At 39.7% G+C, this 15,092-nt stretch overlaps 1 protein-coding gene across 2 annotated transcripts in view; it reads right to left on the bottom strand.

Annotated features, from left to right (window-relative positions):
• Positions 1 to 14,542, bottom strand: part of MAPK14 (mitogen-activated protein kinase 14) — a 71,289-nt gene extending 56,747 nt beyond the window's left edge. The window contains exon 1 of one of the 2 annotated variants that reach the window (XM_036096954.2): positions 13,977 to 14,542. In XM_036096954.2, coding sequence (XP_035952847.1) covers positions 13,977 to 14,092 — 116 coding nt within the window. In that variant the 5' untranslated portion in view covers positions 14,093 to 14,542. The remainder of the gene's footprint in view (positions 1 to 13,976) is intronic. The other variant, XM_036096943.2, reaches the window with a different exon arrangement.
• Positions 14,543 to 15,092: the final 550 nt, after the last annotated feature.

Consider the following 15,092-nt stretch of genomic DNA (forward strand, 5'->3'; position numbering starts at 1 on the left):
ACACAGATATAATAGTGGGTTTCAGATGGTTCTTTTCTTAGAGTATCTATATCAGTGGAGACTGTTTCATAAAGCCAAAATACAGTTCATTATTAGCAACGGTGGGGAAGAGAGTACATAATAGCATGGCATGCTGCTGTTCTCTGACGGGCTTAATCTAAGAGGAAATCCTAAGTGTGTTGAGAAAAAAAGGTAAGCTCCATGTTCCTCAGACAATCCTCCAAAGATGACTTCCATCAGTTGAGCTTTTGATAGGTATAGAGCAACAGAGACTCTGTTTCTGCTCCAGGGCTGGCACCTGGCCTGCAGATTTTCTATGCAGCAAGGCAGAGGCAAATCAATATGCTTTAAAAGTCAGGTGAGTCGCTGGGTAGAGTAAGAGAGACCACCTCTTAAGAAAGGCGAGGTTGCTGCCTACCCAGGACAAGTGCTCACATTAACAGAGCATGGGAGGACAAATGACAGTACGAGGTTTTTCCTCAAAAAACAATTTGGGTTTTCCCCAACAGAACGAAGAATGAGCAATCATCTGACAAGTCTCTGAGTAATTTGTGAGGATCAGAAGCGGTTTTACAATTTCTTTCAATGGTCACAGATGACTTCTCTAATCCCTGGAATGATGTTAATGAGAAAAAATGAACCCTCAATAATGGTTAAAACGACAAACACAATTTTGTTTATTTTTGGAAATTAATGGAAAAATTTAAACATATTAAAATTTGTAGTTACACTGAATTAACAAATTCTCTTGAATGCATCAAATTAATTAAAATATCTAAGGTGAGGGAAATAATTGCAAAAACATGACATCTCTTCTCCAGATCATACAATTTGAGGCCTTTTTCCAATTGAATTCAGGTTAACTGCTAAGAGCCTTTAAAATGTGCCTTCTAAATAAGTAATTTATACTACTAACTTGGAACTTTCTCTTTACCTATAACACCTGATACAAATTTCAATAAATATCATACTAGAAATATTTTTCGGCACACATCTCCCTCTACTACAGAAACCTACTTTTTCTTCCTCCTAAATTCAGATAAATGTACAAGTATCACTAGTTTTTTTATTTTTATGCTCTACCCCTCCATTTTGGAAATAATGTCATGAAAATAAGGTAAATTTATGCAAAAACTAGAACTCGAGTTTTGATTTAGGAAACAAAAAATATTCTTCAGAGCAGCAAGGGACTTAAAACTGACTTTAAAAACTCATCATATTTGAAACATTGTTAGCTTTCGTTTAATATCTTCACTAACTCTCAAATACCTTGTTTTAATGTTTATATAATAACACTTTTTTTAAAGAATCACAAAATGATTTGACTATGTGCAACTATATATAGTATTTTTTATAAGTGGAATTTAGTTTCTTATAATAACACTTTCATATTTAATGGGAAGAACATCAGATGTCATTAATACAACTGTTACAAATGTGTACAATGCAACCAATCCCCAACTTTTCAGTTTTTAAATATTCCTCTCAAAGAGGCTCAAAACACAAGTGACATATTAAACACTCTATCAATAGATTAGTAGACTGAATGGAAAAGAGTCATTTAATTGACCACATACTTTGCCTTACATAACTTAATAGTTCAGTAACTTTTATGCAAATTGAGTATTTTCATGAAAATCTCATTCAGATAGGAAAGTGTATTTGTGACAGGATTTATTAGGGACGCTAGCTATGTGGCTGGAACTCAGAGCATAGCAACACATGTGCTAGATACCTGCCATCCCTGATTGGTCTAATTCCTGCTGCAAAACTTCTAAGCTACTGGAGCAAAAATGTTTTTCACAATTGCTTTAATTTTTATTAGCCTAATGAAAACTAAAACTCAAACAATGCGGAAATTCACTTAGGCATGCAATCTAAAAATCCAAACCAATTTGTGATTAAAATGTGAAATTCAATTAATCTTCATTCGCTGTAAAAGTCCATTTGAAAAAAAGAATGATTTTAAGATATTTCTTCACTGAAGCTTTAAAAGCCACAGTGGTGTCAGTTAACATAGTTCTCTGACTGCAAATGCAGTTGATACATCTGCGTCAAGAGCAATAGTTACCTCATATTGATTACAAGAATATTACATGTGGATTATTTTATTACATGTGGAATTATTTTCCCAAGCCTCATTAGAATGTTGTTACCATAGGTTTTATCTTCTCTACTTTTGTTTGAAAATTTCAGTGACAAATGTTTTTGAAGTCATCATTAACTAGTTTTTAACTCCTTTCAAGCAAATATGAAATAAACTAATCCTATATTACACTGTAACTATTTATGATTACCATCAATCAACTCTGCCTGCTGCTCCAATTAAAAGCCTTTTACAGTAATAGTGTTTATAGGCTTCATATCCAGAAAAGCACCCTATAAACATGCTACAAACATGACTACAGATGCATATAACAGGCATTAGTGTGTCTTCACAATTATTGGTTTGCTCAGTCTGTCACTCTCCATCTTATACGACATACACATATATTTTACAGTAACACTTAGTGTATTACTAAATAATAAATTACCCCCACGTTTGGTGGCTTCAACAAGATTTATTATCTCAGTTTCTGTGAGTCAGGAATTGGGGAGCAGGATAGTTGAGTGGTTCTGGCTCACAGTCTCTCAGGAGGGTGCAGTCCAGGTACTGGCCTTCGCTACAGTCATCTGAAGGCCTGACCGAGGCTGGAAGATCCACTTCCAGGATGGCCGCCTCACATGGCTTTGGCAGGCCCCAGTTCTTCGTAATGTGGGCTTCTCTGTAAGGCTGCTTCGGTGTCTTCTCAACAGAGCTGTTGGCTGTCCCTCAACAGAGGGCAGCTCCACCCCGCAGGGGGTATCTCACAATGTCTGAGTCATTTTTGGCTGTTACACCTGGAGTGTGTGTTGGGGGTGGTGGTGGTACCGGCATCTAGTGGGTAGAGGCCAGGGTTACTGCTAAACATCCTTCACAACAAAGAATTATCTGGTCCAAAATGTCAATAGTGCTTAGGTTGAAAAACTGCCTTAGAGCAACTGATTTCAGAGAAACATTCAGAGAAAAAGCAAGATAGGGGCCACATATCTTTCATGACCTACCCTCAGAATCACACTCCATCATTACTACCACATTCCATATATTAGAGAAGTGAGTCAGTACCACCTTCACTGAAGGTGAGGATTATTAGCTCCACCTCTTTAAAGGAGAAGTATCAAATAACTTATGGTCATATTTTTACATCATTACACTTAGCAATATGGTTTTGTATCGTTTTTTTAAACAAACTGGAATTTTCAAGATATCTCACTTACTTTTGGGAATACTACTTAAGAATCTTTTTAGTCCTCTAGAAAAATCACTGGAATTTCATTTAACAAAGCTACTTTTGCTTCCTAGTGAATGGTCTCTGCAGTATTTTGATGACCTAATCTCAAAAAATTCTATTAAGCATAAACATATGCAGTCTGATACAGAGAAAAATAACTAGTCGTCAAAAGATTTGAGTTCTAGTTTTGGTTCTGGCACCTCCTAGCAGGTGATCTGGGGCAAAGCTTCTAAAAGCCTGTCTCCAAATAAACAAAATGGGGGTGTCATCAGCTCTGCTTATCTCACAATGCTGTTTTGAGGCTCAAATAAGATAATTATGTGAAAGTACTTTATGAACTATAAAAGGCAGATAGTTTTAAAAGTTCTAAGTTGAAATAACATGCTATTATAAAATAGTTTCATGACCAGCTTCCAGCATGGGGTTTATCACATCATAGATTCTCAATATATATCTTTAGATCTCTTACTCTCAAATTTGAGGCTGAGTAAACCTCTGAAATAACAGTAAAATAGGGAAGTTAAAATATAATTGAGGGACCAAATCCTTGATCAGTTGTTATCAATGCTGTGGATAACTAACATATAGTTTCTACAAGTTAAAATGTACATTATTCAGCAATTATTAGATAGGCTCTAAGACTACAATCAGCAACATAATGTAGCCAATAATTTAGACATTGAACTAAAAAAAAAAACAAACCCCTTTATTATTTGTTTCCAAATCCAAACTCTGAGGGAGAGCAGAAGCTATAAGTGATCTGTGTATCCTCAGAATCTAGCCCAGTGCCTGGAACATAATTCAAGATTAATAAATACATACCAAAGCAGATAGTTCTTGACCTCAAGGAACAGAGAAATCTCATTGGAGAGTCAGAATAAACAGACGCTCACATAAACAAATCACTGAAGACTTTTAAAAGCAATACATTTGCTTCCTCTAATCCATTTGCACTCCAGTCGGAGTTTTAAAACACTTTTCCTCAATACTTCACAACTCAAGAAACTTTAACAGCTTTCCATGGCCTAGAAAAATACAATGCCTTAGCCCTACTCCAGACCTACTTCTTCATTTCTGGGGGTAGGATCCAAGCATCTGTATTTAAAAACTCCACACTGATTCTGAAGCACAATCAGAAAGAGAACCGCAACTGGGTTCAAGCTACCTGAGATATTCTTGCTGTCAGGCCAGTCCGTCTCATAACTAATTCTCTTAGTTGTGTTTTCTCCTGTTCCCTAAAAAAATGTTCCCTTTCCTCTTCTCCAAATACTACCCACCTTTCAAAATAACCTTCAAATCCTTTTCTTCCATGAAACCAGTCTAACTACTATAGCCCACAATGCCCCCACTTCTCTATACATCAATACCTTTTTATATATACAGTTCACTTATATTTTATGTCTATTTCTTTGTTTGTTTTAGTAGGCTCCATGCTCAGCATGGATCCCAGTACAGGGCTTGAACTCACAACCCTGAGATCAAGACCTGAGCTGAGATCAAGAGCTGGACACTTAACCAAATGAGCCACCAAAGTGCCCCTTATGTCTATTTCTTTTAACACTGATGCGCATTTAACACTGATGGATAACCAACAGATTTTCTTCACTACAGTAAATCTAACGCATAAGCAAATACATATACACACACATTTCAAACTTTCAAAATCATGTTGCCTTAATAGAATTACAGAAAGTTACAGAAATCTTCAGGCAATTGCCTCGTTCCCTGATTGTAATTTTCATGACCACTGTCATTCATCAGTGCTAATGAAAGCTTTCTTCAAATATCACACCTCCACATCTCTAAAGCTGAATCATACAAGTTTGTAACATCAGTCTATTCCTAGGATAGTTGGTGCTACATCTGAGATCATCCTCAAACAATGTTAAGAAAAATAATCAAGGAAAAGCATGAAACATTACATCTCAATAGACTTGAAAACCAAAGGGTTAGATATTCTTGAGATAAGGTTTAGAAGCACAAATTTGGACACACAATGTACAAACGAAGCCATGTTGAGACTGTATCATATGATGAACTAAAAAAGAATATGCACACAGGGCGCCTGGGTGGCACAGTTGGTTAAGCGTCTGATTCTTGGTTTTGGCTCAGGTAATGATTTCAGGATCCTGGGATCAAGCCCTGCATCAGGCTCCGTGTTCAGCGTGGAGTCTGCTTGAGACTCTCTCTCTCCCTCTGCCCCTCCCACTCGTGCTGTCTGCTCTCTTTAAAATAAATAAAATCTTAAAAAAAAAAAAGAAGAAGAAAAAGAATATGCACAGAAAGTATAGTTTTTCTATCCTTCTGCTAGTGCAAGGTTCAAGTTATCCTATCTAGTTTTTCCTCAGGGCCAATCAACCCAAATATATAGGATTATATAAGTAGTTCTCAACAAGGGTGATTTTGTCCCCAGGGGACATATGGCAATGTCTAGAGACATTTCTGGTTGTCACAACTCGGGATTGCTACTGGCATCTAGCAAGCAGGGTACAAGGATGCTGCTAAATATCCTACAATGCACAAGATAGCCAGCCCCCCACAACAAAAAAATTATCCCACCCAAAATGTCAGTAAGCTGAGTAACCCTAGGTTATATTTGGAAATGTAAACACAGCTTGATAGATGTTCATAATACTTACTGTTTTCTTAACTTGCTATTTTCCCCCTTTTGCTCCCTTTAGCATTGATATCATTTAACTTATTGAGATTGCTAATTTCAAAGCAGGTCATTCAAAGCATAAGGCACCTAGGACACTAAACTAGGGACAAAAAAATGAAGCAAGACAAACTTATAATGTCAAATGAGAAAATTACTAGAAGTTTATCAACATAAGATGCCAACATCAATATTTCACTTCAGTTTAATATGAAAATTAGGGAACTGAGGAAAATAACTAAGATTTTCCCAGCATTTGGTAGCCTGGAGAAGAAAACATAAATAGAAACTTATTATGCAAAAGCCTAAGTTCAAGAAGGCTCAAAGCTAGCTAAAGCCCTAGATGGATTTGACAGAAGAGGGAAAAAAAAGAAATATCTCTTGGGGATATTAAGAATAAAGCAATTATTTCTGGAAATAAAGTTTTATCTCCTACAAGGATGAGGAAATACAAGAAAGAATTCAATATACACTTGCATAAACCAGACACTTCAAGCTGAATGTCACAGGACAGACTAAGGTCATCATTAAGGGCACTTAATTTGTAGGTGAAGAAGACTGTCACAGCAGAGACACCACCCCCAGTGGAAGTATAGGGCTGGGTTAAGGATCTAAAGGACCCTTACCCTCACAGTCCCCTGCTTCCCCTAACACATAGCCTCCATGAGCCCTGGGCAGATCAAAAGAAGAAGTTCTGACCTGTTGTGGGCACATGCTTATGTCATCACTTTCTAGATCTGAATCATCAGATGGAAAGGCTTCTCTGACACAGATTTCTAACACATATCCTTGCATAGAGCTGCCCTAGATATAAAAAGTGACCAGTATGTCACTAGAGTCAAGAGAGACAAAAGAATCTAAAAGAAAATTTCAAAGGAAGCATTAGAAACATAAAGGTAGATTTGAAATGTCAACTTAAGTGAAAGAATGCAGAAAAGAAAAGCTACTTCCAAAGCGATCTCTGAGGAAACAACGTAACATGTCCCTTCTAGACTGATATTTTCGAAAGCAGTCACCCTTCCTGCTTTTTTTCTTTTGTTTTTTTTATTTTTATAAACATAACATCTAGTACAGTGCTTAACACAGACAATACTGAATTAATGAATTTAAGAAAACAAAGGGGACAACTGGTGTGCTTTTTGCCTTTTTTTTTTTTTTTTTTGGCATGGTTGTGTTGTGATGCCTCCGTTTGGGACCATAAGCTTGGAAAAGCAACCAATGCATACTTGTGGGTAGACTGACAGTAAGACACACATACTCACATACCTTCCTTCATGTCACAGGCACAGTGACAATACCACCAAGCCCTAGAGGTTTTGAGGGAAACAAGGAAATCTGTAACAACATCATTCAAAGTAACAGGAGCCAACGTGTTCAGGGTCTAAAGTTACTCAGACAGCAGCTAGACAAAATAAACATTTCTTCTATTACCTTTTTGTTATGTTGCCATGGGAATCTGTGTTTAGGAACACTTATTTTCCCCAACTAGATGATAGAGCAGTAAAAGGGGGAGAGCTTCCATGAACGAGAAGCCTGTGTATCTATAAAGGCAGGGAAGACAATAAACCCTATGGGTTTTTATAGGGTCATGTATGTGTAGAATTGTTCAACTGTAAGACTTATTCAAGTTAACAGAGAAGTCCTGGGGGCCTCACAGCCAAAACATTAGTAACAGGCAACAATAATCAGACCTCTATTAAAATTACTATAATGGGGGAAGGCAGAGGAATGTAAAGCAGATATAGGGCTAAATAAAACAGAAAATAAATGAGATCTTAAATGTTGAAGGTAAAAATGTCTTTTAAAATATGACCCAATCATAAGAAAAAACCTAGAAGCCCAAAGAAGTTAGAAAACAGTCAACCTGCCAGCAGGCTAATCTTCTTTTGTCAGCAGAAGTCTAGAGCTAATCTCTTTGCTCCCTTCCTTTTGGCAACAGAAACCTGAAAAAGTGAAGTAAGCCCATGTTATTTAAAGAGCTGGACTGGAATACCCTGAATTTCTAGGGCCCAACAGAAGTTCCGGCTCTGGCACTCTGGAATGAGAGTTGTGCACATGGGTTGGGGTTGTGCACCAATTCATTAGACTCCCCCATTCTACCCTAAACTACAATTAGCACCTCTAATGGGTAGGGAATAGAAATGAAAAAACAGAGACCCCAGAGCAGAGTGATCTGTTAAAACATAAATTAGATCATGTCTCTCCTCTGGTCATAACTGTCCACGGCCTCCCCTCTTGTGCAGAGTAAAAGGCACAGTTCTTATAAAGGCAAGCAAGACCCTTCATGATCCCTGCACATCTGCAGCCCCTCCACCCTCTTCTACTACTTTTGGCCCCTGGATCAGTCAGTGCTAGCCAGACTGGTTTCCTAGCTATTCTGGAGAAAGAGGCCTTTGCACCTCCTGATCCCTCAGCCTGGAATGTTCTTCCCTCCCCACCCAAGTCCAACCCGTGTTCTACATCACCTCCTGCAGGTCTTTGTTCAGCTGTCACTTCATCATTGAGGCCTACCGTGACTACCCTGCTTAAAAGGGCAACACAGCCATCCCAGTATTCCCTCTCCTTTCCTTGCTTCATTTCCCCCATAGCACCAACCACCTGACATACTATAAATTTTACTTATTATCTATTTCTACTTTCATCCCCCTTAGAATATAGTTTCTTACGGGCAGATATTTTTGTCTGTTCATACTCCGTCTCCAACACCTGAAGAATGACTCAGACATAGTAGGTGCTCCAAGTATCAGTATAACACACAGTCCTGTCCTCAAGGACATTAGCATGAACCCATCATTCCCTCCCTTTGCTTCCACAATCCTACAATACTCCAAAGTTCAGATAGCCGTTTGTCCAAAACCAGAACTTGAGGGCCATCCTAGACTGCTCTCTTTTCTGTACTCTTTCTCCCCTGACCTTCAGCCTAGGAGCCAAGATGTCAGAATCCAGGACCTATTTGTCAAAAGTGCAGAATTTACAGACCATTTTCCTCTTTCCTGGAATAAATTCTTAACAGGCTGAAATGCTGGAAAACTGGTTCATTTTATAAATCTTTAACACACATGCACTTAATTTACGGAAACCCTATGCAAAGTCAAACTTCCTACACTGAACACTTTATTTACACAAAAACATTTCAAGTTAAAGAGTTTGTTGTTGTTGTTGTTGTTGTTTTTGTCCTGAAGACATATGTGCATGACTTCCAAGTACATGATGACTGTGAGATAAAATCCCTAGGTTCCCTAAGTCAGGGAAACCCACTTTACAATGAAGTTTTTATTGAGTATTACAGTAATGATACCTCTTGGATAGGAACAAATCAATACCAAATTTCACAGTAAAGAGCCAAAATCTAATGTATTTTCAAAGGCCTGGAGAGGCAGTTTTTTCTATTAATATCCTATACTTACATAACACAAACATGTACAGATAGTCCCAACTTTACAAAATGCACACTGAAGAATTTCAAACCAACAGGATTCATAAATTCAGGAATTAAATTATTTGCACTGCCTAATAATTACTTGGGGGAAAAATTTGATCTGGACAATGAGTTCATTTTTTGGTCTATCAATTCTGAGGAAGAGGTGTGACTTTAACCTTTAACAAGTTAAGTCACTACCCCTCAGATAAGCTAGGCAATGACACTGGTGGGATTGGTTCTGTACAGTCACAGCTCTACTGCACGTGACCCAGCAACCCCTTTCTTCACAAAAAGGATAAGTACAAACAGTACAAAAGAAGGTACCATCACACAAACTCAGCAGCCTATATGTAAAGCCTTCTAAAGTGTTGAAACCCCAGAACCAAATCCAAAGCACCACTGACAAGTAAGCCATTCCTTCAGTGAATGAGTACAGTTCTTCATCTACATAACTGGGTTAGTAACAGAGAACCAGTGAAGACTGAATGATGATGCTTCCAATGAAAATACTTTATAGTGTAAAATGCCATAAAAATGCCAATTTATACTAAAATGAGAGTGATCTAGCCCAGTGAATTCTTCTACCTTTGAATCCAAAGCTTCAGGGGCTCAGCGCCATCTGTACTGTTGCCCATGAAAGGCAAAGTCAACACACAGATCATCTCTAAAGCTGAGTTAGAGAGAAATCAAAAACAGGGTACTCTTCAGTATCAAGAAATTAAACTGGCAGAACTGAAAAGCCAGAGGTTCAGAATACCCTTATTTTTAAATGTGAGCCAGTAGAAAAGCATCAGTAAAAAAATGGGATTTGATAAATAAAATATAACTTTATAACAAATTTGACTGAATTCTTTTTTAAAAGTCTTCATATATAATATAAATATTTGCCATTATCTTTAAATATTTATTTGTTGGTACTGGTGACATGCAGCCAATCACCTTGCTTTTGATTACAAAGAAAAGCAAATGGGAAGAAAGATCAGTACGGGTCTATCATTGCCACTGGAAAAATAAAGGGCAAGCCCTCTTACTGATCAGGAGTCAAGAAAGTCATCTTTGCATAGTCAACAATGATGTATTTTCATTTATCTGTGCCCTGGCTCATCCTAAAAGAAAAAAAAGAAAAGATTTAAAACAGTGAATGGCTATTAACACTAAAACTTACCTTTGTTTATTTATATTATATTTATGTATATACAGTCTTATTCCACAAAGCTTTTAGGAAGCTGGATTTGATTTCTTAGTAAATTTTGCCATCCTTTCACTAAAAATCTTGTATATGCTTTATATACGGATGATAAATATAAACTACACAGCAAAATGCCTAGAACACAGTAAGCAATCCATAAAATATAGTTATTATTCGCATTAGGCTATAAGCTCAACGAGGGAATGGATTATCTCACTCTGTCTTGCTCCGCGCTCTAGCTCATGAAACCTAGCCCGTTATCTAGTCCATAGTCGGTACTCAATATTGTTGAATAAACAAATGACTATGACTTAAGAGTAATTCTCAACTCTCACCTCTTTTATGGCTACCAGGGCCCCACCTCCTCTAATCAACAGCAAGGGTCTGGAAAAACCATACCCAGAGGAAAGGCATTTAAGTTCCTGTTTATATTTCCTTAAAATCACCACAAAGAGTCCCCCCTTCTGTCCCCAAACCAAAAAAAAAATCAATGCTTTGCAACAAAGTATTCTTAAACAATTTTGCTTCATTTCCCCTCACAGACAATGCACAAAGTTCCTTGAAACTGCAAGACTTATTTAGTTCCCTTTAGCCCTTACAAAGGAAAAGCATATTTATAAAACCTTATCAATTCTCAATTTCTAGTCTGATTCCTTGATCTTGGATTCACAGTTGGTTATCATACAGGCTGCTACTTGCTTTTTTACCATATACTTAGCACAAATTAAAATAACGAAAAGGCTTAATATAAAAAATTTTTAAGTCATACATCAAAGTATATCACACTTTGGAACAATCAAATTAGGAAACTGACACCTATTTCAGTGAGGTTGTATTCCTTAAAATACTTTCAGAGATTCTTTTTTGGAACAGACTTCAGATCCAGTTCTACAAGTCACACAAGAAATTCGGTCATTACTTTATAGTTACAACTCCTATTTGACCTAAAACAGTATGACCAACCTGAATGCCTAATCTTTTTCACCAGACTTGAGTACAAAGTCTCTAAATTATTTGAATTCAGTTTGATTGTGTTATTCCCTAAAATCAAATCTGTTCTCAAAGGATGATGGTAGTGAAAAATAACACGGGCTCCAGAATGGATACTAAGAGAAATTTTAAAAATAAATAAATAAATAAAAGTTTTCTGCAACACCCAAAAAAACTGCTAATTGAAAGAACAACTTCAAATAATTCTGAATGAGATACCACTTACTTGTAGATCTAAATTCTGATATTTTCAATCCAAAATCAGTTACATTTGTTTACAGTCAATTGTCACATAATATCAGATGTAGTTTTCTCCACCAATATACCAAAGGTTACAATTTAAATCCCTTAGCAAAACTACTACTAAAAAAAGGCGGGGGAACAAACTCTGCCATCCTGTAAGGACACATACAAAACTTAACAATGGTTGTCTCTGAGGAAAGGAATAGCAAGGTTGGAGAACAAGAAAGGAAAGGATACCTTTCATTAATATCCTTGAGCCTTTTGAATTCTATACAATGTGAACATATTACCTACTTTTAAAAATCTGTTTAGCAAAATTACTTCCAAGTGTCAGATACTGCTGGCTTCTGTAAGCCAGAAAAGTATAGTACTAAAGAAATGTAAAGGTCATTTTTATGACACTTCAATGTAAATCTGAATCTTCAGTTCCAGTGCAGAGTTATCCATACTAACAGTAGGAAAACCTTGCAAGCAGTTCTTTTCAAGTTCACTAAACTCCCCATAGTTGAGCTATTCTGCTGTACCATTTCATTAAAGTTTAAACATCACTGGAAACAAAAACTTGGTACTACAAAAATTAATGTCAACTGAAGAATGAAAAATAGAGGTAAAAGAGTAAGCTATTAAAGGAACAATGATCCAAATAAATCTTTGAAAATTTGCAAATCAATCACACGCACATATATACATATATATAATAAAATGTTGCAAATTCCCTTAAAATGTAAACTGCCATATTATGAAAACGGGGAAAAGATGTCAAGCATGGGGCCATCAGCAACATTAACTCACGCAGCTTGAACTAGAAAATGCAATATGATCTGTTGCTTGACACAATTGCACAATCTCAATTACCCAGAAGATTCTACCAAACAGGAAATTCATGATGTGACTTTCAGAAACACAGGAATTATAAAGATTAACACATCCAAAAGTCTGGAATTTGTTCCAAAACAAAAAATAATTTTATAGAGCCCTTTTCAAACGATGCATGCACATGAATACATGAATTAGTTTCAAATCAGCAGCTCTCAAGCTACAGTAAATCTAAAATACACTGTGTAATACCTATATTAGTGAAATATTTCAGATCCAGAATTTTTTTGGTATCAATTTAATTTAAAACACACAGTGAGAGTTAAAGGTGAGAAGGGTCTCTTCCTTCGCTATATACTCCACATCTTTACGAAAACCACCGCGTACCTCAGTCTACAAATGTAGGTTCCCTGCAAACTCTTTAAGGGACTTTAAAAACGCAATATTCACAAGATGTATTGCAATTAAAAAATATTTACAATACCTCACAGCATGGTTAATAACTTTTTGATCTTGAGCGCGTCCAACGGATCTGAATCTCACTCGCTCCAAATGAGAAAATTGTTTTGCCAAACAATACTTAAATGAGCAGTGGTATGTGACTAATCAGTGAGGCCGCCAGTTTCTCAAGCTGCAGTGTTCTTGCAGGCACTACCACCCACCCCCACTCTGCGAAAAGGAAATACGCTTTCAGCCGAATCGGAAACACACCACTCAAGCTGGCACTATGCTGGCCGAGATAAAGTCGGTATTTTAGGTTCTATGGGTCTCTGCTAATGCAAGTGCGAATTCAAAACGAATGCTTCTCAAAACGAGATTTCGAAAGAGGTTTGCAAAAAAGCCCGGACAGACGCCCTTCGTCGTCAGTTTTGTTCGGACAACCGCAGTCTCCTGGTCGAGCTTTGCCCTTCTGCTTCTCCCTGCAGCTCCCCGGGCTTGTCTGCTTTGAGGGCAGGCTTCGGCGCCCAAAGTGGGCGCACCACCGGAGAGGATCTTTCTGCTCGATGCTGGCAGGGAGACCCGCGAAGAGACACCCCCGCCTCCGTGCCAGCCCCCGGAGCAGCAACCCCCAAGAAGAGCTCGCGCAGGGTGCGAGCCAGGGCCGAGCCCCGGCATCACAGGCCACCGTGGACCTGCATCCTGCACACAGCTGACCACCCTACCTCGGGGTGCAGAGTGAGGGGTGCAAGGGGTACAGGGAGTGCAGGACATGGGTCGAAGGGGCAGCGATGCCCTCCCCCAAGGAAAATTCCTGCCGCTTGGTGCATCGCTGAGCTGTGGGGGCAGGCCTGGCTCTAGGGCATTAAGGGCCACTCAGCCCACCGCAGACCCAAGCCCGGTGACACTCACCACACGGAGCCATAGGCACCGGAGCCCACCGGGGACAGATTCTGGTAACGCTCGGGCACCTCCCAGATTGTCTTGTTCAGCTCCTGCCGGTAGAACGTGGGCCTCTCCTGAGACATCTTCCAGCCGCGGCCGCGGGGCTAGGAGGTGGCCCTGAGGGGCCCCGCCTGAGCCCGCACCCGCTCCCCGGCCCTCGTCGCCCGCCCGGTCCGGCGGGGACCCGCAGCTGGCAGTCGGCGCAGGTGCGGCAGACGCGACCCCGCCGACTCCCGCGCGCGCGGCCCCTGTCAGCCGCAGCTGCTGGACGCGCCTCAGCGACGGGGGCGAGCCCGGCTAAGGGCAAGGGCACGCTACGGGGCTCAAGGCTGCGCCCACCACGCTCTCCCTGCACCCTCTCCCCGACCAGGCCGACTCCGGGCTGCGCCGAGGGACTACGACTCCAGCTGCAGCGCCCACTGAGGTTCCAGTGGTCGCCGTTCCAGAGCCAGCGAACAGGAGCCTCTTGCCGTACTCTCGCGGGAACAGCTCCCGGGACTCTCCGCGAGCCGAGATTTTACCCAATATGGAACCTGCCCATGGGAGGGGGTTGAAGACGGGAGAGGATGGGAGGAGCACTTCTCGCGAGAAAAGAGCAACAGCTGGAGACCAGAGGCAGGAACTCTCAGGGACTGTTCTTAAGGGCGCGAAGGCGGACCCGGGAAGGAAGGGATAAGGTGGCAACGTATGCCGCGTGCGCCCCTCCGTGGTCGGCGGGGCAAATGCCTGGCTCCACGGTGGAAAGCGACAGTGACTAATAAAGTGTCGGGAAAAGAGCCAAAAGTTCTTTGAACTGCCCGTAGTCACCAGCAGCCGAGCATCTGCTCAGCGGAACCCCCAATTTCCAAGATATACTTACATTTAAAAAAGGAAGGTTCTGGCCAGAAAGCTGTTGTATTCCATCTGCTCAAGGACATACGGCTTAATCTTCGGATTGTGACGAACTCTATCCCAAAAGTAAATATTAGCTCTGCATTGAGCCTGAGGTTTTCCATCCAAACTCTCCTAGCGGTTCTTAAACTTTTATGTGCAGAAGAATCACTTTGGGTGTTTAAAAATGCAAAGTCCCAGGACCCACAGGGC

This window comes from Halichoerus grypus, chromosome 9 (assembly GCF_964656455.1).
Source record: "Halichoerus grypus chromosome 9, mHalGry1.hap1.1, whole genome shotgun sequence".
NCBI lineage: Eukaryota > Metazoa > Chordata > Mammalia > Carnivora > Phocidae > Halichoerus > Halichoerus grypus.